This window comes from Chelmon rostratus, chromosome 10 (assembly GCF_017976325.1).
Source record: "Chelmon rostratus isolate fCheRos1 chromosome 10, fCheRos1.pri, whole genome shotgun sequence".
Classification (NCBI taxonomy): domain Eukaryota; kingdom Metazoa; phylum Chordata; class Actinopteri; order Chaetodontiformes; family Chaetodontidae; genus Chelmon; species Chelmon rostratus.
The window spans coordinates 18526690-18552071 of NC_055667.1; the positions used below are offsets into that span (position 1 = coordinate 18526690).

The following is a 25382-nucleotide window of genomic DNA, read 5'->3' on the forward strand; positions in this document are numbered from 1 at the left end:
AGGATTAGAGGAGAGAGGGTGAGATTTGCTGAACAGCACTGGAAGTTCAGCGAGGGGAGCGTTTATGAGGGGATTGGTTTAGAGAAGTATAGGCGGAGGAGGAGGAGGAGGAGGAGGAGCAAGGTGGACTTCAGCTAGAGGAGAAGAAGCCTTAATCTGTTCATCTGTGACTCATCAATCTGAGCTGTCTGACTCAGAGTCAGCAGTCAGTTTTTAAGAGAGGGCATAAAGCCTAAGGTCAAACAAACATAACATCACACAATGATTTTCCACAGGGAGCGTTTTCTCTCAAACATGACAGTTTGTTTCCCACAGAAATTAGTATATTCTAATTTTGTATATGATTTTTTTTTTACTAGATTGAGTTGTGTGACCGAATTTCCATTATGCAAAACAAATCGTTGTGCACTGGCGAAATGTTGAAAAAAAAACTGAACCTCACAGACTTTAAAAGATTCAGATCGAGTTGTCTGTATTATCAGTTGTGCATGACAAAGAGAGAAAAACATCTTTTGCAACACTACACCAGTTTATCCCAGGAGGCATCACTGCTCTGAACTGAACTGTCGGAGTAGCTTGCTTGTGGCTAATCTCAGATAGGTACACTGCGAGTTCAGAAGCTTCACGAGTGAAAATTCGAATGTGTTTTGTCACAGAGCATTTGCAGAAGGCTGTAGTGCACTGTGCCATTACCTTAATGCTCCCTGCAATGGCAGAGTAGTGCCTCTGAAATGAACAGGGCCACGTTCTGCTTTCTGGATTGCCCAACAAATGGTGTCTCTCGTTTCAATTCTGTGGTCGTCGAACACCTAGAAGAGGGGAGAATGGCAACATGTAATTTGGCAAATGGAAAAAGACGAGGTAGAATAGGTTGTTGTGGTAATGAAGGAAGTAACTGCGAGGACTATGTAGTGACAGATGTTAGAAAGAAAAAAACTTGACAAGTCATTTTCAGACTTGGATGTAATGTTTATTCTAATTTATAGTTAATGGCTGCATCTACACCTTTAATTCCAAAAAACACATTGACATATACTCAATTGAAAACAGCACAAAGACGATAAATTTAATGTGTGACCTCATCTACTTCTTTGATTTTTGTAATTATCTGCTTATTCTGAATTTGATGCAGCAACGCATTTCAAACACGTTGGGACAGGAGCAACAAAAGAATGTGACAGCTGTGGAATGCTCCAAAAACACCTGTCTGGAACATTCCACAGGTAAACAGGTTGATTGGTAACAGGTGATAGTATCATGACTGGGTATGAAAGGGGCATCCTGGAAAGGCTCAGTCGTTCACAAGCAAGGATGGAGCGAGGTTCACCACTTTGTGAACACATGACTGTATTAAGGATATTACTGCATGGGCTCAGCAACACCTTTTAAAACTGTTGCTGGTAAATGCAGCTTGTTTGCAAATGATTGCATTCTGTTCTGTATTTACGTTTTACACAACGTCCCAACTTGTTTGAAATTGAGGTTGTAATAACACTTCACAAATGTGTGAAATGCAAGTGTAATTTGCAGGATCACACTTGGATCACACCATTTTTAACATTTAGCGATTTTGCAGCACCCTTGCGCTCCAGGCAGTTGCATGTGCAAATATGTACCTGGTAAAAAATATCTATTATTACCTTAAGCTTTTCTAATCTTGGGAATTTTATTAAACAATAAAATTTTAAAGACAACATCTGGTGTTCTCATACATAGGATCTTCCTCTGTAAAGGAGGCCAGGCCAGCTATGACTCCCTCATCTTGTCTTCCCATCGTTGTTGCCATGACAATCGTGCACACCGCTCCTGTCCCCTGAGAGACAGAGAGGAAGACGAGAGAAAATGAAAAGACAGAGAGAAGGGATATAAAATGGAGAGGAAATGAAGGTAAAGGAATGAAATATGATGCCGACAGATGACGAGGAAGAGCGAGACAATATAATTTAGAGTAGATGAAGAGAGAGGACAACCAGATAATAGGACAATCTTATAAGTAGAACAAGGTCAAATGTTTACAGATTTGGCTCAACAGAAGAGAACATTACTCATGTTGTACACACTCTAACAATGTATATAGAAAAAACCTGAAGAGAAAGTGCCCATTCGCCTGCTCTGTGTGGGCTCTGCATAGACCCACCAAGGCCACAGATTCAACCGCATATTGAAACACTGGGCCACTCATCGCGCTGCAGATTCAGTTTGAAAAGCTCAAGCTTTTTCAGAGCTGTTGCTCCGGGATGAAAAAATGACTCCCCTCCCCACACATCCACACATTTGTAACCACACAACTATGCCGAACCACACACTGTTCTGCGTTTTACTGAACTCTGCTGAACGCTGCTGCTCGCCAGTGAAAACTGGTGTCTGTGCGTGTGATTTCGTAAAATGCAATCTAGCACCGAGGGATGGGGCAGTTGGCAGGGGTAATTTTTTTAAAGGTTCATCAAGATAAAGAATGCCTGATCCACTACTCATCACCAGTACACACAAATTCAACAGGCTATTGAGCAGAAACACTAATGCTCATACTACCGATTGATAAAACATGTGTATCTACGCTCCCCGCCGTTAGTGCAGTTCAATTATTTCCTCATTAGCATTTAGCATTTCTTTGTAATTCTGCTGCTTATTATGGGCGTACTTCACCGTCTACTGTAAAAAAAAAGTGAAGGAAGCAGCCTCCTCCACACTGATGCTCAGAGGCAGTTTAGGTCACCAAACAACTGACGGCGCTTGCTTTCACTTCCAATTTGTTTACTTCCCCTCTCATTTGAATGATAATGGACACAGTCTTAGTCATTCTGGTAGAAGGGTGCCTTGGTAATAATAATAAAATCAGGTCTTTTAAGCCAGTGTTGCATCCTCAGTGATCAAGTCAGTCTTTTAAATGGAGCAGCGTTCTGTTGTAGGGTATTGAGCAGAGCTTTACTGTCATTCAGCAGCTTCAGCAGAGTAAAAAATATCAGGATTATGGCCCCGGTGCATAATGTAAATGCTACGTGTGTCTGTGCGTGCCTGCATACTCGTCAATGTCTGCGTGCTGTGCATAAATAAACGCTAACCTTCTTGCATACCTGCCTGTGCTGATATTTTATCTGTATAGCATGCATGAATTCATGGGTGCTTCCACACAGTCGCATGTGTGCAGGAACATGCCATTCCCATATTTCTTCCCACCGAGTTTCAGATGCTCATAAATGTTACATTCAACCAGATTCTATCGACTCTGAATTACATGCATGCATCAGCATCACAATGCCAGAGGAAGTGTTAAGCAGATTTAAAGACTGCATCATGCATGAAGCTGCGTTGACACCACGCAGCATTTAAATCTGCTGTTCTAGCTGACACAGTGGATTAATGCAGAGTTGGGGTCAAAGTACGTCAGTTCCTTGAATCTTTATTCCCCTTCAGTTCCATGCCCAAATTTATTGACCATATGGCCACAGTTAAATTCAATTTCTTTATGCTTGATGACAATTATGTCGACCTCGTTGCCACTTTGAAGATTTTCAGGGGTTGTTTCAAAGTGAAAGGTTTTTATTGACCTCCCACACTCTGTAATTTAGGGCTCCTGGGTCATATAACCTGCTGTTGTCGTGGGAAACACTTATTATTGACATCTGACCTTCTGATGGGTGTCCTTCCTGGGTCAGACACACGTACAAAAACATTCATCAGCATGTCAGCGGCTAAGATGTTCCACTTGCTCCAGTAACTGGCACCCCGTAATCTGAGGGAGGGAGAGAGCAGGGGAGAGAGAGAGTGAAAGAGAGAGAGAGAGAGGGGGAAAATAGGGAGGATAAATTATGAATCGTGTAGAGAGAGGGGCTTTGCAGCAACAGAGAGTTTTAACATTTAATGATTTTTTGCCAATGCAGCAGAAAGAGGCTAAGATGGATGCTTGCATGTTGTTGCATGTCTTAATGTCGATGGAACGTTCCATTAATACTTCAAGTTGGGTTTTCTATGTGCACGCTTGGCACCAGATGTTGCAGGGAAGAATACGTTTTCATTGGCCTCTGTAGCAGAAATGACGCCATGTGTGACGCTGTAACGGATCAAAGGTCTGTCAATAATGTAAATGTGCTGCTGCTGCTCACTCCTCATATTAAACAAAGTAGACTGCTGCCACCGTATACAGAACTACTTGATTGCCTTGGCAACAGCAACTCTTTGTCCCAATCCTGCCTCATGCCGTTCATGCATTCATTTGTCTATTTTTGTAAGTGGCAGGAAAAGGAGCTTCAGGGAGAGAAAGGAGTTTTCTTGGAAAGCAGTGCAAACTCTCAGTTTACGGGGTAAACAATCAAGTGAGGTCTGAATAGCTTTGTGTTAATGCGTTCGAGGTGGAGGAACCTACATGATGAATGAATTGTTGGGTTGTGATGGATGTGAAAATAAAGCGGTTAAAGTGGGAATGTAGATTATTCCCAACACTGGTATGCTGTGAATCCTCTCCCCTGACAACTCGCTCCAAGTATTAATATTTCATTAGCACAAATGAGATTGATCTTCTTGGTGACTCTCTACAGTATGTTAACTGGTATATGAGAGAGAGAGAGAGAGAGAGAGAGAGATGGAGGCAGATAGATGGAGAACAAGTCATGGTGCACGGAAAGAGAGGAGGGGGAGGGAACAAGGAAAAAAAGGCGAAGAGTGAAGATCAGCTTCTCAATGTAAGCCTTGAGCAAAGCAAAGGGAGTGGAGTGGAGAGGAAACAGCTCTGTAGTTACTTAGAAGATGTGCATAGTAAGGCAAAAGCCGAGGCTTTCCTTTGATATGATGCTCAAGCTGCTGAGCTCCTTCTCAGTGGGTAATAGTTGAGATTCTGTTGGAGAGCTTGCGTTGGAGACAGCTGGCAAGCAGACTAAAGGGGAGGTGGGGTGGCGGAAGCGGGGGGGGGGTCTGTGGCTGCTTGTGAGGACCTGTAGCTCGGACCAACAGTCCAGGGCTGCTGCAGCATAAGTCTGTCTAATGCAGATAGATCAGTGGCTCCTCTTCTAATAGCTCGGGTGAGAGCGCCGAGTGGAGCGGGATACAACACAGGGGGGAGGAGATCACTTGGATTAGCGAGCAGCCTAGCGCAGTGTGTTGCTCGGAGAGAGAAAGCAACAGAGAGGAGGAGGAAGAGGAGGAGGAGGAGGCGAGAGAGAGAGAGAAAGAGAGAGAGAGAGAGCCGGGGCAGTTGCGCTCTGCTCTGCAGCAGGAACCAGGGTCCATTCCTTCATCCTGGGGTGTTTTTGATCGGAGGGGACAAGGGAAGAGCACAGCAGGTCATTAATGCTCTCTCTGTCTCTCTGCCGATGTTTTGCAGGAGTGGTGCCAGCCAAGAGGAGTCCAAAGCTGGTGGTGAGTACTCTGATCTTCAGCTCTTTTGTGTGCGTGCGTGTTAGCTCCACTGAGTGAAAGGAGCGCTATTTAAAGAACAAAAGACACAGAGATATGATATCTAACTCTTGCTTCACTGTTCTGCATCCAGGGCTTCATAAATCTTCACATTTTATCCTGCCGCTACCAATCCTCTTCACTTCAATCTCAGTCTGCCACTTGGACTTTTGCTTCTTTCTTTTATTGTTTTTCCCATCTTGCGTTTCTTGCCTCTGTGTTGTCATTTCTCCTTTCTGTTTCTCGCTCCACTCCTGCCACGCTGCCATCCTGTGACTGATTAAGCATAGCCTAGGCAGAACAGTGTAACAGTGACCAGCTGTTGGGGAGGGCAGACATCAACATCTGAGGGAGGATGGGAGAGAGGCATGAAGCACGGATAGGGGGGGGAATGGGTGAGGGCGGAGAAGACAAGCGTGGAGATGGTTTGTCCCACAACAGTGAATCACTATGATAGCCCACAGATACAGAGGAAGCACTGAGGCTAACAGACAGGGAGAAGGGGGCAATGACGACAGAGTGAGCTGGAAACAAAGCAGAGGGAGATTAGGGAAGCTGGAGGAGAGATTGCAACAGATGTGACTCTTAGCTGTGATGGGTAAGAGAGGACATGGGAAAGAGGGTAGAAAGAGGCAGAAAGACCAGCTCTGTGCGCAAGGGTCTCTTAAGGGACAGTCCAGTTATTCAGGAGTTTAAAGAGCAAACGCCTCCTTATTTTTACGACTTATCTCAACCTGATAAAAAATCAATGCAGGCTCAGAAGAGATGCCACTGCAGCTTTACATTACTGTCACCCTAATTCACCCCTGGAGAGCCACCGAGTTATAGTAGAAGGACGTTTCCTCTGGACAGGTGCATCCAAGGTCAGCGATGGGTTTAATTCCCGTCACTTGAATGCAAGAAAACCTTGTCCTGTGTCTCTTGATTGACGTTAACAGCCCTGCCCTCAGATGTCTGGATGTTAGAATTAGGATTAGTTTGAAATGGGTGTTACCTATTCTGGTCACATGGCACGGCGGCTGGAGGAGGGGTGGGCGCTGTAAGGGGGTCGAATAAGACCTATAGTGGCACTGCCTGACTGTCACTTTGGATTAGTTTTCCAGTGAGGAAAAGCCAGTTTTCCCCCCTCTGTGTTATGTCAGTGAAATGTCACGCTGCATGCGACTTCGTGTCAGCCCAGAAGAGCCATTTTGCCTCCAGTTCAGGGTCTAAATAAATGCTCACAGTAAACTCACATATGCGAGAGAGACTGTGCTGTCTCAGCTCATTAAACAAGTCTCCAGTGATCAAATGAGAAGTCAATTTTGCATGCCTGTTGTCCTCATTAAGAAGCATTACGAGAATATTTGACCCTTCATCTCGTACAGTGTGATGAGTGAGAGACTGGGACACTGTGCCACAACTTCTCTACCATTTCATGCACTGGTTTATTGTTCATATCAGATAAAAAATGATTCAGTCGTCATTTTGCCCCTTTTTTTCACTGGCAGTAATTGCATTTTCTCAGTACAGCTCATTTTTCATGAAGCTGTGAAGTGTTTTGTAATGTGCATCTGCGAATAATAACGTGGTAACATGTACATTCTCTGGCTGCAGAATCAGAATACAAAGATTATATAAAACCACAAGGGGCCCAGCAGCACAACAAGAGGCCATAAAAAAACATGGTACTCTATACATTGTCTAAGTTTGTGTTCACATCAAAAACAAACCTCCGTTAAAGCAACGCAAGGGGCTTCGTGAATGTGCCCCTTGCACGTTTTTGATTGGCCACAACAGCATTTTGCCTGACGATGTTGTGTTGCAGTAAAAGTTTAGCCGGGTTCAACAGCCTAATATTTTAATCAGGTACTTCAAGCAGAGTTTGTTGACTGAGTAGCAAAACAAACAAACAAACATAAACGCTCACAATACTTCTCTCCGGCCCACCAGCATTCTTGTCTGCTGTTGAGATTTTACTTTTCATTTTTGCTTTCATGTCAGATTTTACACATTCCTGTTTTAATTGAGACCAACCTTGATTCTGTGCATACGCTTCCAAGCATGGGACCCTCTGCAGTAAACAAAGAATCATAGGGTTCATAAAAGGCAATATCTTTGTTCATTAAAATTCCCTCACATTTCAATCTGTCTTTGTCTCGCAACCATGGAAACCAAGTCATTTCCGTCACACTCCAGCAATCGTTTTTACTGAGAGATGTTCTACTGCAATGTCTAAAAAAGATGACCTTGGATGCTTTTTCCTTCTCTTTGTCCTCCATCAACACCTTCCTCACTCTTCTCTTTCCCCCTATATCTCGCCCTTATCACTGACTCACTTATCACTCTCACTTTTTTCACCTCCCTCTGCCCTCTGCCTTCATCTCCTCCTTATATCCACCCCCGTCCCTTACACACATACACCTCTCTCTCTCTTGCTCTCTCTCTCTCACACTCTCTGTTTTCTGTCCACCCAGCACCAGTTAGAGAGGAAAGACAGCCAGAGCAGCTCCCAGCACAGTGTGTGCAGCCATCGCAGCACCCACACCGATTCTCCCAGCCACCCACCCTCTGTCATGCCCAGTGAGGCTGTGGCTCCCACTCCTGCTGCCCCCACCCAGCCTCTGCCAGGCCTGCCCCCTCAGGACCCTGCAGATGGCACCCTCACCCTCCAGAAGAAGCCGGACCCCTTTAAGATTTGGGCGCAGTCCAGGAGCATGTACGAGAGCCGACGTGAGTAGAATTCTTACTTATTTTAGGAATTTGAAGGCTTTGCTGACTTTAGAGTTTAAATGGTCAGCACGGTCTATCCGCTAGCGACATTACAGACCTATTAACCTTCTATAAGGACAAAACTGGCCTGAGATCATCTGGTAGGGGACACCTGATGGCTTACATTCAAGATAAAAGCAAAAAAAGACTCAATTGTGGAATGACTGGCCTAGAGATCTGAGGCTATACATTTTTGTAAATGGCCATTTATGTCATGATTTAAAGGAATTTTAAGGCAGTGTTAGATGAGAAGATCTATCTCTTGTTTGTGCTGTAAATATGAAGCTACAGCCAGCAGCAGTAACCAAACAATCTCTGCTTCACAGGGGTTATGTGGAGAATATTACTTGCTTTACAGATGCCGGTGGGTCTGTTTCGTTATCTTTGGACAGAGCCAGGCCTGTTGCCTCCTGTTTCAAGTCTTTATGCTAAGCTGAGCTAACAAGCTGTGGGCTGTAGCTTCATATTTCAAACACATGCTGTTTGTAGAGATCTTTTTATCTAATGCGCAAAGAAGTAATAAAATTGGTTTCACAAAATGTTGACTGTAAATAATGCTGAGTATTTTTATTGTTTATTATTTGCCTTGCATACAGTTGACTTCTTATTCCAAATCATTCTGTTATTTCTTCTGCTTGTCTCTTGGATGTTATATGAAATGTCTACTGTATGAATTTGGCATTAAACATGGAGGTCAGGGAAATTATGATTCAACATGTAACTGCTAGTTTTTTGTTTTTTTTTTTCTTTTTTTTGTCCACTGATTGGGTAGCTAGATCATTTTGATAAAGTGAAAGACGCCCTGGAAGCATCTTTGATTGCTTCCAGGGCGTCTGGAAGCAATCATGGAGAAGGTGCATAGAGTCACAGCTGAGAATATGGTGTGAGCGTCACAGGGCACATCTCTGTCTGGTGATGGAGGCCAATTGTGTGCTTACGGAGTCACAACTGATCATATTGACAAAAGTTGCCTCCATGAGGGGTGTCCTTCAAAACAAACTAGTACTTCCTGATAAGTGGTGTGACTGAATGTGTGTGTGTGTACGTGTCAGTCATTCATACTCACTGCTCTTGCCTTGCTCTTGATTTAAAAGAACCCGCAAGTACAAAAAACAAGACGCGTGTGTGTGTACTTTCCTGCACATCACCCAGGGCATCCTTCACCTTTTTAAGTCACACTTAAAAGCTGACCACATTTACATTATCAGCAGCCAAACAGCTTGCCTCACGCCCCATTTAGTCACTGCAAAAACAGAGAATCCAAAATCCAAAACTGGAACACCAGAAAGTAGGCAGCCTCTCTGTGAGACTCCTCAATATCATTTGCAGTCATGGCCTATTCTTGCATTATTCATGGGGAAACACTGTAAGGGTGTCAAACCACTTCTTTTCTCTTTCTAATAGAGGAGTCTGTGAGAAAGGGGAAGGATTCTCCAAAAATAACGGGTTCACTCGATTGTGCTGGCTGAATTACATCTCGCATATCTCCTGTGCTTGTACTAGTGGTGATATTTAAAGGGAGAATACGTCTGCAAATGTGGTGAAATACAGCTCTGTGCTGCAAACGGTTGTTTGGGGATTGTAGGTCTGCTGTGTTAGCGTGTCGCACATTGTGATTGTTGCCAGCCAGACGTAGACATGACATGTATCGCGGTGTTGGTTAATAATCATGGCTGCCTGTAGAATCTAGGACTGTTGCTGATTAAATATTAACTGGGCCCGGAGAGGGCTGCTTTAAGCTGCTGCTGATTGGTATATCTGTTTGATAACCCCTGAAGGAGCTGCAGCCCCTTTTTGAGTCTGCGGGGGAGGAGGGGAGACACAATGAAACAAGAAAGAGAGATGGAGACAAAGAATGACAAAGAGGCCCAGATTCCCTGTCTGTTTTTTCATATGTATTCATGTGCATGCTGCCACATACAGGTGCACACTCTTGAATTTGTGGGCAGGTGAGTCTATGCATCCACTGAGTCCAGCAAGTCAATGGCAGGACAGTGTGACTGAAAGGGGAGCTTTTGGGAATTTGTTTCCCTCAAACCTTCATGTTACCTGTCGCTTGATGTGGCACACGGCCATACCTCTTTCTGTTCGTTATGTTGAGTTTAGACCACTACACGGGCCAGCAGAGGGTTAATTACAAGTCTAGCCACAGCAGTTTAATTCACACAAAGCACCTTATGGGGGGAACCGGGGAGCTGAAGCTAATGGGTTCACTACTGGCCCTGCATGGCAGCCGTGTAGACAGCAGGCGGTGCAAGAAGAAATGGCCTGTGCCTCCTGTGCTGACTGGCCCTGTAGGCTGAACAGACTGACACCAAATTGCCTGTGTCCTCCTCCACAGTCTGCTCTGTCCACCGCGAGATGCAAATGGCCAGGGAGTTGTGCATGTGTGATGGAAAGCAGGAGAGAAATAGGCCAAAGTGAGGCTACAAATCTGTGTGTGTAAGAGAGGTTCAGTTATAAATGGGGGCTAATAATAGGGATCGCCGTTGAGTAACTCTTCGGACTGCAGGTCTGCGAGTATGAAGAGGTCACAGCATGAGACTAAGCAGCCTAGTTTGTTGTCTACATATGAGAACAAGGAGCCAATCTGCCCCACGAGGCAGGGCTGAGGCGAGGGACGGAGCAGCTGTTGATCCTGCCTGCTCTCATTCTGACACTAATAGAAAAGCAAACACCTTATTGATGAGTGATTAAACAACTAGACATGGATTTGTGATAATTGGGAGGTACAACTTGTTGATTAGGGCAACAAGCATTCAGCGATGAGCCTACATAGCTACAAATCAGGCAACGCTGAGCGGAGCCTGCAGGTCTTTGGCAAATTTGGTGGTGGATCTCCACGGAGGCCTCTCACGGTTTCTCTTGTGTGTTTCAGTGCCAGATTGCCAGGAGCAGGACATTTTCCTTTGGCGGAAGGATACAGGCTTCGGTTTCCGCATCCTGGGAGGAAATGAGCCCGGGGAGCCTGTAAGTATCGCTCCACCTTTCAATCCCAATCACTATAGCTGACGAATTAAAAGACCACAGTGTACATACACATTCATGCACCCCATCCATACTATTGCTGATAAATATCTGAATGCTTTGTCCTTTTTCTTAGTATGCTTACCAGTTTTATGTAAGGTGCACTTTTTGGTTAGTTTTTTTTTCAGTCTTTCTCTTTCCTCCTGCTTTTCTGTTTAGTTCGCCTTTAAACCGGAGTAGCAGAAAGTCCGAACACATCACTCTGTCTCTTAGAGGAGTCGTTGCTCTCCGGAGGATCATATAGACAGCTTGTTAAGAGAAGCAAAGGCCTTACCCACAATCCCTCTGGTTGTGCGCCATATATTTGTCTTAAAAGGAGGGAGCAGGAGGGAGAGTGGAAAGCAGATATTGAGGAATAGAGGGAAATAAAATGGCAGCAGGCTTCAGGTCTACCCCACAGGAGTTAGTCCTTGTTGTTTGTGCCAAAAATGCTGGGTGGTAGTGGTGCGCTTTTTTTCTCTCATAGCTGTTTGTGTACACTCCCACACAACGCCTAAAGCGCACAAGCTTCCCCACGGCCCCAACAGGCTGCATCGGCCTTCGTGGTTTCTTACAACAACCACTAATACCTAATGCGATAGTAGACTCTGAAATGCTGCTGTGTATAACAGATTAATTCAGAATCAGAGGCAGACGAGTCACAATGAGTCATTGCACTCTCTCTTGGCGGGTGGTTTAATTTACTGCAGTTTAATGACTCTTAATTAGCCACAGTACTGTATCATAATTACAAAGCTACTGTCTTCACGTCATTCTGTTGAATGAACTACAGCGTCATTTCACAAAAAGTCAGTAATCCGTTACATCACGCGTCGTGTGTGTTCGCCTTTTCCAGATCTACATAGGACACATAGTGAAGTATGGGGCAGCAGATGAAGATGGGCGCCTGCGTTCGGGCGATGAGCTCATCTGTGTGGACGGCACGGCGGTGGTGGGCAAGTCTCACCAGCTGGTGGTGCAGCTGATGCAGCAGGCCGCCAAACAGGGCCATGTCAACCTCACAGTCAGACGCAAAACCCCCGGATATGGAGGTGATGGGAAATAAAACTGCATTTGTACTCATAGATGTCACATGCATGCTATATAAGCAGGGTGCACACTGCACGTCAAGGTTCCTGATGGGAATTACTTGAAACTGATGTTAAAGAGCATGCACGGGTCATTCTTGTCTAACCAGTGTGCTCTCTTTCTCCTCATCCCCAGTGTCAAAAGGAGAAGGCGACGTGCCCCCGTCGCCGGCCTCATCCCACCACAGCAGCACTCAGGCACCCAGCCTGACGGAGGGCAAGCGGACCCCCCAGGGGAGCCAGAACTCTCTCAACACTGTCAGCTCTGGCAGCGGATCCACCAGCGGCATAGGAAGCGGCGGCGGCGGAGGCAGCGGCAGCGCGGTGGTGCCTGCCTCCCTGCAGCCTTACGACGTGGAGATCCAGCGTGGAGAGAACGAGGGCTTTGGTTTTGTCATTGTGTCATCTGTTTCGAGGCCTGACGCCGGCACCACCTTTGGTAAGTGAGGCAGACCAAACTGGAGCTAGTTGGGATTGACAGGGACTTTTATTCAGTTTGACATGACAATTTATTTGTTTACTAAGTCTGTTTGACTTCAATGTGGTTCAATTTAGATTCTAAACTGACTCAATAATTTCATTATTTGGGCATTTGTAATCTGTATTGGTGCATGCTAAGGGAAAGAGTTTTTGAAGATCATTATTTTTCTCTGTGATAAATTTACTCACCGACTGTGAGCAGCAGCACAAAAAAACTTCAGAACAGAAGAATACTTTGATCTGAAAGCAGTATTCTTCAAAGGTTACCACATGGCACCGACGATAAAGGGATTTGAAATTATACCAGTTTGATAGTGTTTCTGCAGGATACAACACAGAATGCAACTTAATACCTGTTTCACAACCATTCCATCCAAAGTATGGCCCTAGGATGAATTATTGATCATTGCTATTAGTATTATATTATTATATCATTTTTTCAGTATTTCCCAGCAGTATATAGTATACGATATATATACAGAGGGATGGACTGACCAGTTGAAAATGATTAATTCATTTATAAATGATTAAGTTCTTGTAAGTTTTTGCTAAAATTCAGACATGGCCGTTATGACAGAATGAGTTTCCTACCTTGCTTGCAGAATTGAGTGCATGCTACAGGTCTGATTGTACTGAATGAAACTACACACAAAAAGAAAATTACAGGGCATCCTGCATGCACAACCCAGTGTCAAAACAATCCCACTTATAGCTCAAGGTGGTACTGTCTCTCAACCATCAGATACAAAACTTTTCTAACTAAATTACTGCCTGTGAAAGGCAAGAGAAAATATTTAAGGCATTGGCTTTTCTTTTATAAATTAAATTATTTAAGACTTTTTAATACCTCCTAAGGCTTTTTTGGAAGTGAAAGTAAATTCAATTCTTTTAAAGTCTTTTCAAGACCTGCAGATACCCTGAACAATTTGATCTGAAAAACTAGCATGAAACAGCCCCAGCCTATACCTCCAGCAAAGACCCACATCCACAGAGGGCACACCGCGAATGAACCACTGAGTAAAATATGACTGATGCCATCTCCTGGCAGGATTACAACGTTTTTACAGTTACTCCTCATTGACTTTCTTCAACTTAATGAATAGCAGACGAGTTGCGTTTGACAGGAGTGCGTTCGATGCCTTAGGCCGAGGTCACAAACCTACTATCACAAGCTTTTAGGGACAAAATCTCTTCATGTGTGGAGTGCACTCCCTCGGGATCAGGCCGGCTGCAGCTTTTTTTTTTTTTTTTTTTACAAACACCATCATTACAGATTCATGCCTCACAGCTGCCCTCACCAATTCATTCAGAATGTAATTGAAGTCCACTCAGCACACTCCATAGCTGTCTATACCATTTATGTGTCCCGGCAAAGCAGCAGAATTACATGTATTAAAGTTGCTCACGCATTGATGAGGAATTGTAGATGGCCTCCCCGAACAAACTTGCTATTAACCTCTGAGTGATGAATTTCCAACACCAATGTCATGCCAAGGTCCCTTGTATAGTTAGCCATTATGATGATGTACTGTGGTGTGTCACAAGAAAAACATAAGAATGGATGAGATGTTGGCCACACTGACTGCCCAGGGAAATTTTCATTGATCCCATGGGCTGATGGTGTTGCTCTGCAAAATGCAATGCAAGAATTAATGTGTTATTTATAGTGACACTAGTGACAGTGCTAGTCAACAACCTTGTCTAAACGTCTTCTAGTCTTTTGAGGCTCCTGTTTTTGCTGCTGTCTCACTGCGCTCCCCCGCTCTGCTCCGTCACTATTTCTCTTGGGACGGTGAGATGAATGGACTCTGTGCTTTCATGTGCTGATCTGGGATCATGCTGTAGCATTCTGTGTTCACTCTCCTAATGGATTCCAACCATGTGGGACATGAGCTGAAACGTGACAGAGGAAGGTTTATTACTAAAAAAAAAAAAAAAAAGAAGGAAAGCTGCATGTCTGTCAGTCCTGGGAAGAACAAAGCAGTTTCAGCAGATTCAATCTCCCATACATCATGGATACATGCATCATTTTTCTCCAGTCCAGCAGGGTCCTGCCCCCCTCTCATCTCCTCCCACTATGACCTGGAATTGGTGTTGTGCTTAGCAGATTGGGTATGAAATCCTGCATACTTGCCACACCCTGTAATGTCCCACATCTCATTATTTACATAGAGTGACAAGTGCATCTTACAGTCTTAACAGAAGGAGGGTAGCAGCAAAGTAAGGTGATGTAATAAATATGGATTCTGCAAAAATACTGGATGGAAAGGGGAGCGAGAAAAAGGAAATGAGATGGAGAGGGGGTGAGAAGAGCTGGAGATCCCCGGGGTCTGTTCAAAGCTTCTGTGTAAACAAGATGTGCAGTATTGAACACTGTCACTCAGGTGGAGCTTGTGTTTCTCGCAGTGTTTGCATTAACCACATGACTACTGTCATATATAGACTATAGGCTGCACATCTCACCTCAGAGCACTCCTCTTTAGGAATCCTTATCATTTTCTCAAGATCCCACAGCTCAATTACCCAAACGTCTTACACTGCAACAACGATTGTGCGCTTATTGATCCAAGGCAGGGAGGTGTAGTCATGATCCTGTGACCAGTGTATTGATAGCCTGTCAAGCATTAGCCTCTGCGGGCTCTGACCAGTGGCATATGATTCACAGCCCATTGATTAATTCGACGGCCGATGGGGGCAGAGGAAAGACTCTGCAGTTTCCCACCAAGCCAATGAATTTTGTTCTTGGAGGCATCTGCTGTACTATTTTACATGTGTACTGATTGCCGCATGTTGACTTGGGATGTACACTCAACTTGGGTGAATCGGGATGTGGTGATTTGGATAATTAACTATTCTTTTCATGTCTTTCTGTCTCTTTTCTTTGTCTTTTCCTTTCTATAAAATCTAAATCAATACAACCAATCAACCAATTAATCACCACACACTATTTTAACATGTTCAATATACACACACACAAACAAATATTCATGTTAATGCAAAAGCTGGAAATGCTTGTGTGGCCATGCCCCACAAAATAGGACGCATCATCGAAGGCAGCCCGGCGGACCGCTGCGGGAAGCTGAAAGTAGGGGACCGAATACTGGCTGTCAACTGCTGCTCCATCACCAACAAGTCACACTCAGACATCGTCAACCTGATCAAGGAAGCCGGGAACACAGTCTCGCTCAGGATCATCCCGGGTGATGGTAAGGCTTTTGGCTTCCAGCCTCACATGGCTGTTTCATAATGCAGCATGATGTGACTTATTCATGGATGTGGTGGGAAGGAAAGGGCACCGCTGCTCTACACAGGCAAGAGCACTTTTCATCAGGGTGTGAACCCTGGTCTCTCAGAGAGTGAGTCATTGAGTAGGAGTAAGGTGAAGTTGCCCCCAGAAAGTACTGTAGCACTTCTACAATTCTTCTCACTCCTTTTTTTCTCTTTCTGCTTTTTGTTATTTTCTTCACTGAACATCTTATAGCATTTGCAATACTTTGTCAGTTTGAAAGGATTAAAAACACTTTCTGCATTTAATGAACTGCTTCCCGTTGGTTTTAATCTCTTCAGCTTAGTTTAGGAAAGGAAATAGAACTGCATAATATTGCAGAACAAGCAGTCTGAAATCCAAAGCTCCACATTTTGGGTAAAATATGTCAAGTGCTGTAACAAGGGTGCTTGTTACTGGCTGAGCCACTGGTCAAGCAATGTAAACACTGAGCAGAGCTCTGCTGTAACACCCTCCATAGAGACAGAAAATGAAGCCTAATTAAGACACGAGGTGAGAGAGGTGGAAACAAACTCCCCCACACGCTAACTCACAGGCTTTCCTCAGAGAAAATATGGCCTTGTAATATCGCAATAACAGCATTTATTGGTCTACCGTATTCTCATTTCAAATACCATGAAAGATGTGCGGCGTCAGAACACTCTTCGCCTCAGAAAGACAGAGAGGTGGCCCGTGAGGAAGTCTTATTTCTTCGAGTAATGAGTGGAGAGTGAGTAAGGAGCCTGAGACGAATGAGTCAGGCTGATGTTCTTGCTAAACACAGACGGGGCTGTACTCCTGCCAGTGTCTGTGGAAACTAATGTGTGCTGCAGTGTTCTTGCTGGCGATAAAATGGAACTGAAGGAAGGAAAGGAAAGACAGTTGTCTTTGTTTTTCCCCCTCCTGGAAAAATAGATGAAACAAAAGCATGCAAGTCACAGACTCTTTTTTTCTTTACTGCTGTTTTTCTTTCGTGCAGTTTTGGCCAGTGTTGTCCATGAGCAAATGGCAAATGACAACATCACAGGCAGTTAGCATCAGGTTGAATAGAGTAGCCTGTGGGCGTTTCAGTGGACTTTTCTGGACAGTAACATTTTGTTCTCCAGAGTGTCTTTTGAAAATACAGCCGTGGGCAAATGCATTTAACAAAAGCAGTCACTTTATTTTAGCTTAGTTGTTTCCTTTTTCATTTCATTGTTTCTGTGTTTCTTTCCAGAATCCTCCAATGCTTCTCTGCTGACTAATGCTGAGAAGATAGCTACCATCACCACCACACACACACCTCAACAGTCCACAGAGTCCCGGTAGGTGATGATGCATCCCTTTTTTAAACATTCAAAAATGCAACTGACTTTCTGGAATATATTCTTAAAGACAGCACAATGTGTATTCATGTGGGTCTCTGTTTTTTAAAAGGAATAACTCAAAGTCGAAAGGAGCCCCTCCTCCTCCACCCTCACAAACTCAGACAACACAGGTAAGAGCAGATGTTTACACTCCACAGTTAATGATCATCTGGGTTTTACAACAAAATGTCAGTTACCAAATATCAGTCGCGTCCCATAACACATATTATACCAATAAACAAAGGGAAGCTACTGATCATAAATCTATAAAAAGCCATTTTTATCAGGAATGGCCAAATAGTGGCACACATTTTCAGACAGTCTCTCCTGGAAGGCATTCATAGTGTTGCACTCGGTTGTTTGCATAAATAGTGATGTAAAACGAGAGTTAGACAGATGCTCAATTGCGGCCAATCACAACGTGAAGTGGGCGTGAATATCAGATTGTTGTTTCTAGAGTTATTCCAACATCAGAAACTATTCAACCATCCGAGGAACAGTCATGATGAAGCATACTGGCAGCGTCCAAGGCACCTCACTGCAAAGATTTGCAGACATATAACTACATACTGGGATACCTATACTTCTGACACAAGGGGTGTTGGAAAAGTGTACACCAAGTGTGAAAGCATAACATTAGATTTCTGTCCAATTGCAACTGAGGTTACCAGTGTTTACCAGAAGAGACAAAGGCCATAAATATACAGTAAATACTCCGGTAGATCTTTATTCTAAAGATGAGCTTCATTGTGGCATTCTCCCTTTTAGCACAATAAGTCTTACCAGTGTATTCAAGGAAAGATGCCCAGTGTTATGTTTCATCAGTGTAACATGAATCATTTTATGCCACCCTGAAAAGTAGGCAGCATCTTTTTTATTAAGGCAGTTTTCCCATGCGGCACGCCAATGTATGTCATGTTGAACATTGTTTTTTAATGGCAATTTTAACATGGTGGTAAGCTGTGTTAAACTGTTAATTAAAGTTCAACTTTAAGTTCTCACATACAGTGCCTGGACCACCCTACTGGTTTCTGACATTTTAAGTGCTATTTCACACACAGTCATATTTTTTGATTAATGTCTAAGTTGGGGTGTTGAATACAAAACTGTATCTCTATTTTTCTATAACACACAGGTATCTCACGCACAGATCACCATTTTCACATGATATTTTCACATTTTATCTTGAAAATTATTTGTTCCTTGTGTCAGATGCTTTAAGTTCATGATATTAGCAAGGTTTTCCATACTCCTCATCTAAGCTGACCACTTTTGTTTATCTTGAATTAAAAGTTCTGCGATGTCTTTAAACTCAGACATTCAGATGAGTGAGTGGTTTGATTATGAATAAAACGCTGGACCTGTGAATGCCACAGAAAATGATTTTGGGAGAGACCATATTTCTGTTGGGAGGGAATGTATTAGATCAGTATGGTGAGTTTTGGTCGTAGTCCAGCCCTTGTGCTGCCCTTGCATAGTGATCTGTACCCTGCTCGCAGACTCATGTGGCATTAATTATTCATGCATTCTAGGTATTGTACTGCCATTGACATTTTGTGAGTTTTTGTGGGACATGGCTTGATTAGTCCTGAAGTTTGGACTAACCTTTTGACTCCAGAGTTGACCATGGATTAGTCACTCCTTCTCCCTGGTAACTCTCTCTTTATCTCTCCTTTTCTGTCTCATAGGATGCAGAGTTCTACTCTGTGGACCTCGAGCGGGACAGTAAAGGTTTTGGCTTCAGCCTGAGAGGAGGACGAGAGTACAATATGGACCTGTATGTGTTGAGATTAGCAGAGGACGGAGCTGCTGTCAGAAACGGCAAGATGAGGGTATGAAACCATTTAAAAGTTGAATTGGGAACAACAGAGAGTTTACTTTTCTCCTATGCATGCTAGATATCCACTCTGCACACTATTGGTGAAACACTATCATTAGCTTGCAGTGACAATAACATGACCTCTCTGTTTTAGGTGGGAGATGAAATCCTGGAGATTAATGGTGAGAGCACAAAGAACATGAAGCATTCACGTGCCATTGAACTGATCAAGAACGGTGGTCGCAGGGCGCGGCTCGTCCTCAAACGGGGAGATGGATCTGTACCTGAATATGGTAGGTAAACATGTTGCAGTGTTTTTCCTCCTCTTCCTGTAAATAACACTGCTAATGCCAGCATTGAAATCTTATTATTGTTCCAGCTGTACACACCACAGACTAGAATAAAGCTTCTTATCTGCTTAGTGCTCCACAGGGACATTTTCATGAATGTTATTACTGTAAATGGTACACATTTAACAGGAAGGCACTTTCTGATCCATCAGTTTAAAGTGACCTGTCATAGTTTAAGCCCAAGACTGAGCTGTCAAATGTTACTGATTAATGAAGGAATGGTTGACACAAGAGCTTGTTCAGTGATTTATATGCTATAGGATCTGCAGCACAGATGTTTTACAGCTCAAGTAATATTCCCTCCCAAGAGCTGTAGGCTCTGATGATGGATTATTCCTCTTGCACTTTGAGTCGTATTGTGTTTTTCAGCATTATATTCTGGATTATCTGGGGTTTCATTCTGACATTTTCTCTCCTATCAGATGGTTTTCTGATACTTTATGAAGTGTAATATTTTCTTGTTTTTCACAACAAATCCCTTCTTCTCTCTATTAAGATGCACTGTAAAACAGCCTCTCGTCTGTTTTATCTGTTTTCTCCTCTACTCCTCCTTCTTCTTTCTCTCTGATTGTCTCTTGTTGCTGGGCTCTTCCTCCTCTCTCCAGCGATGATGGCTCCTCATCTCGCTGTTGGTACAATGAGGAATGACAAGATGGGAGAGCCCTGTTTCTACCTAATGGGCCAAAATCAGACCACGGTTTGTAGCCAAAAGTCTGTCCGAATCCACACTCCCTGCCATCTTTTTCTTTTCACTTTTATCCACCCTTCCTTCCAGCTCATCCCTACCTGAATCCCACTTTGTGTGTGTTTGAGCGCGGGTGTTTACATAGTGTGCATGCTTTATGTCTTGTCATGCCTGTACTAGACTTTACCTAATTTAACTTCTGTGAATCCGTACACATAAAGACTCCACCCCTCTGCTAGCCCCACACCAGATATTTTTACTGGGACCAATTTAGTGCCGCTGCTCATTGCCACGTGCTGCTGCCATAGCAACCTGTATCTAATTTGGCAGACCTGCAGCCAAACACACTCTTGTTTTTTTTGCTTTTGGTTTGTTCTTCCCAATGATGCACACTGAGTTGCTTACCATTTTGTTTTGAATGATTTCCTAGGTGCCTGCTGTGTCGTTGATAACCCCTGCCCTACACTTGCCGATGTGTTGTACCTGCTGTTGTTGCTGACATCACCTTGTGTCTCAACCCGCAGCCCCATAAAGAAAACATGTTGAAGTGATTTATGACTTCAATGCATTTTATGTGTGTAGATGTAAAACAGAATGTTACACATCAATTAGCCTGATTGTTTCTGGGGATATATATAGTATATGAAAGTGCACATGTATGCATGGTAAATCTCTGCATTGACTTTGTCATGTCAATGCAAGAGCTCACATGAATCAACAAGGAAAGTCATGAGCACAATAAATGTCACATTAGTGATGTTGAAGTACTCCTCAACCTGATTCCTCTTATGAGATATCCTAGTCAACAAGTTTCTCCTCCCTTCTTCTCTCCTGCAGACGGCAGCAGTGACGGGCACCCTCCCACACCCGGGGCACAAAACACTCCGGAAGTGAGAACACTGCCACCTAACAGCAGATATCACACCTCATTGGAGTCCAGTTATCCACCAGACCTTCACAAACCATCACGCCAGGAGGAGGCTGCACGTGGCCGAGACAGGGACAGGAACAGGGACGTGGCTGGATCAGATCAGATGGACTACCAAGGCCGGCAATTTAACCCCCACCATCATCACACCTGGAATAACAATCACAGTCAAAGTACCCCCAGTCAGCAGTCTCCAGAAAACAGTAACAGTAGTAGCGGTGGCAACAAGAAGAGCCGAGGCCGCAAAGTCAAGAAGTCCGAGTCGGAGAGCGGCATCTCTAAACTCCTAAAGACTCTGAGGAAAGACAGCTCGGGGAAGAAGGCTGCAGCTGCCGAGAAACTGAGGGGACGAGAGCTCTCAAGCAGCAGTTCTACTTTGGATGGGAGGTTTCGTCTGCAGCGCCGCGGCTCCCTTGACCGCTCACCAACCCGAAAGCGCAACTCCTCTCCTGATCGTCGGCGGGCCAAGTCGATGGATCGCAGGGCAGAGCGAGCGCATCGGGACCGTACACCCGAGAGGGAGTACGATGATGGGGGGTTCCTCGCAGTCACCCCTGACCGCAAGCTCTACGAGCGGAGGCTCCTCAAGGACTCACAGGCGGCTGGGCGAGTCAGGGAGACCACAACACCTGAGCGCACCAACAACAATGGGGATTCCTTGTCTCTTTCCAGGGGCCGTACATATGATAGAGTGACAAAGAACGGCAACCTCCTGAGAGACTCTTCCTCAGAGAGGAGGGAGGAGAGATATCGGATGAACGGCACACCAGAGAGACGATACAGAGTGGAGCGGGACTCTTCCCCTGACAGCACCTACAGCCGGGATGAGCTGAACTATGCAGCAGCACCCAGACTGAAGGACTACTACAGCATGATGAAGAACAACGCTGCACACAACAATGCTGCCTACAACAACACAGGCCATAACAATAACGCAGTAGGCCACAGCCCAAACCAGCTCCCTGAGCCCAAGAGAAGGCTGTACAAAGAGAGCCCCAAAGACCTCAGCATCTAGAGCAGAGCAGAGATCCCCCTCGCCGCTCTCTCCTCTATCTGTGCAAACTATGTACCATACACTGGAATTGGACTTCTGAGGATACTAACTCTTGTGCTTTATTTGGTCGACTGGTTGTTGATTGATTTGATTGACTTAACTACTTGTGATCCCATCCAGAGATTCATAAAACAGCAGGAGTACAATCCTTGTATCAGTTCATACTGGTTGTTTTGTCATTGTTAGAGTTATTTTGAACATAACAGAAGTTGTTGTACTATAGTAAAGGTATTGTATGTGCCTGCATATAAAATCAGTGATATTGCTTTTTGTAGGCATTGCTGAATCTAAATATTTGTTCCCTCAGAGGTATGACACATTCTTCCAGTTGTGGTAACTTCCAACTACTAAGCTTGTTTTCAACTTGTTTTTAGATATCTTTTCCATTCCTGAATTGCTTTACTGAACAAACTATAGCACAAGACACTGATGGTTCACAAGAACTGTGAAAGTCATGTTGGACTTAAGGCAAAAATCTAAATTTAAGATCGGTTGGTAAAAGTAGAGTGATAATTATATAAATAATATATGACTTTTTGCATTTGCTCACTATTTATTTTTAATTTGGCACATATCTTGAGCAAGCTTCATTAAATCTTTAAGGACCAGTGCACACTGTACCTGGGAGAAGCATGCTGTACCCTTACTTGTGTTGCACCCTTGAAATGTGTGGCAGCTCACCCTCCTCTTCCAGAAATCGGGACAATTGGCAATGGTGTTATTAGTTTCTCCTTTGGAGTAGGATTATAAAAATAACTTGAATACTTTACCCTTTGTTCCTCAGTGTGTGCTGATGTAGCAGGGAAGGAACCTGACTCACTTTCAACGACAGGCAACCAACTGTTCTGGTAAATTCTCTGCTGTGGGAAAAAGTTATTGAAATTTGTTGCTCATCAAAATTTCAGTTTAGAGGAGTCTGCATTATGCCAGAATACCAGCTTGAAGCTGCCATAAAATATGATTTAAAAAAAAGTTAAAACAAACAAATGTGTAAATGATCCCTGTGCAAGATGCATGTGTAAATCTAAGTGTAGTTTAACCACTTAATCTGTTAGGTCTCGTCGCGAATTATCGACAAGGAACATGCACTGTAATCCCACAGTAATTGTTAGCCCTGTCCTTATGGTGATGATACCCACATTTGCGCACCAACCACACCCTAGGTCCTGACACAAAGAGCTGATGTGGTTTGTTGTGTTGGTGATATATGGAGAGTCCCGGTACAGGAGACGACCAATCTGCCATGCTGAGCCATGCTGTCACGCCACTGGAGTCTGACTGCTGCTTTATAATGTGTTTTGTGTGTATTCTCTGTTTTATGTTTCATTAGAAAACTAAAAATATATTGGATAAACCACAACAAATGCATTGTTTGATCACTGTTGTTGCCATGGTACTGTATTAACGAAAAAGAAGAAAAAAAACACATTTAAGAAGTTAACCTGTTGGCCATCACCTGTAAAGAATTTTTCCAATGTAACTATTAGGAACCTGTCAAGGAATAAAATGTTGCCTTTTTCTTGTACAAAAGAGAAATTTATGAAAAACCTCAGCAGTGAGGAATGTGATATTGTGTTTATATCTCTGAAATGGACCTGCTGATTTATGGGAAATATGTTGATTTACTCTGGATCAGGTATGTAAAGACATTTTAAAATGAAAGACTGTATTTGGTCAATCAGAAAAAAACTGTTTGATGGTTTGAATCTTTCTCGATGGTTAGCCTGCCTTTGTATTATAAAGCACTTGTATGCAGTCTGTGTTCTTCAAGCATTAGTTCTTGCAATGTGCTCCGGACATAATGCTGTCTCTGTGTTGATAAAAGCAGTACATGTATATGGGCCAATCTTTTTTATAAAACTATGCATATATAAATACTACATTGTTCATAGCTTTATTTGACCCATGAAGCTATACATAACATTAGTCTAAGTACAAGTAGATGTGGACTTATCCAGCTTCTTTCCTTGAGATGGATTACAATGTATATGTAGCTATCAAAAGAAGTCTGTGAATGCTATTTTTATTATCAAATAAAGTTTTCCATACAAATTCAAAAGGATTTCATATTTCTGCATAGCCGTTTTTCAGTAATGTCTCTGGGGAGTTTGAGTTTGCACACTCTTTTTTGATCATATCACTCTGCTGTGTTGGTTGAGGTCACACTGCGTTTTAATATGCAGCTTTGTTTTATTGAAGATCGACACTGGAGGAAAAATTACTACATTACACTACAGTGACTACACTGGTTCACTCACGTATAAAATTCACAAAAGTAATACGAGCTGTCAACTGAATTGTATTCCTTGTCTACTTAGAAATGACTTTCATTTTATTTCTACAACACAATGGTGTAATGTTACAATACAGTCTCATGCTGCACAACAAAAGCACAATTCATGTCTTTTACAGCCAGTGCTTCAATAGCAAAACTCACACCACTGAATTGTTCAGGAGGCTGATTTAATTTCTGGATTCTTATGAACTTTAAGATTATAACGTATTTCTCTACAACAAGCTAAATGGCATGTTGTCAGTGTGAACAAGAATTCATAAGGCTGCATTTATCCAGTATCCTTCAAATACCTTGATGAAAAAATTTGAGAGCGTGACTGTGCAGCCACGGCAAGATGCTTTTCCTTTTTAGGGCTGAATTTGAGTGATTTTGCTTTTCCTCTCAGGTGGAGCTTGACATCAGAGTACTCGCTGAGTATATCTGTATTCCACAAAAGATCCACCGGTATGATGGTTGCTATAGCTACGCTTGAAGGTCATTATGGGAGAGATCCTGAGGTGTTTGTTTTTCGCTAGTGTGGCATACCGCATGACCAAGAACTGAGGAGGAGGAATTCACCTCATCAGTTGAGCTTCTGTCATTTATCATACTGGTACTAACCATTGTAACGTCTTTCACAGAGTAAAAAAAGCCCAGCCTTCGAGAACTCTTGAAAAACAATGAAGCCCTAAACCCGTGTAGCTCTCAAGTGGGTCTATCCACTGTTAGGAATACAGTAGTCACTAAAGAGTACTGCTGTATTTTGTAATGTAGTATTGCGCTAAATCTTGTTTTCTATATTCTGACAACTGGAAAGAGGAGATTATTTAAAGTCTATTGAGAAATGTTGCGCAGGTCTCCAAATGATTCTTCCAATAACTGATTCACTTTATTTTTCTCCTATATTTAGCATTTGTTACCTATATAATAATATTTAATAAATAATT

The 25382-nt window shown here is 43.4% G+C and overlaps 1 protein-coding gene across 1 annotated transcript in view; it reads left to right on the forward strand.

The window, feature by feature from the left end:
• The window catches only part of LOC121612307 (membrane-associated guanylate kinase, WW and PDZ domain-containing protein 1-like), a 99128-nt gene extending 74934 nt beyond the window's left edge, over window positions 1-24194 (forward strand). Inside the window, exons 13-23 of the mRNA XM_041945111.1 lie at window positions 5318-5352; window positions 7845-8100; window positions 11018-11109; window positions 12002-12197; window positions 12370-12672; window positions 15752-15919; window positions 17195-17282; window positions 17395-17455; window positions 19013-19156; window positions 19298-19436; window positions 21016-24194. Coding sequence (XP_041801045.1) covers window positions 5318-5352; window positions 7845-8100; window positions 11018-11109; window positions 12002-12197; window positions 12370-12672; window positions 15752-15919; window positions 17195-17282; window positions 17395-17455; window positions 19013-19156; window positions 19298-19436; window positions 21016-22121 — 2588 coding nt within the window. The 3' untranslated portion in view covers window positions 22122-24194. The remainder of the gene's footprint in view (window positions 1-5317; window positions 5353-7844; window positions 8101-11017; window positions 11110-12001; window positions 12198-12369; window positions 12673-15751; window positions 15920-17194; window positions 17283-17394; window positions 17456-19012; window positions 19157-19297; window positions 19437-21015) is intronic.
• Window positions 24195-25382: the final 1188 nt, after the last annotated feature.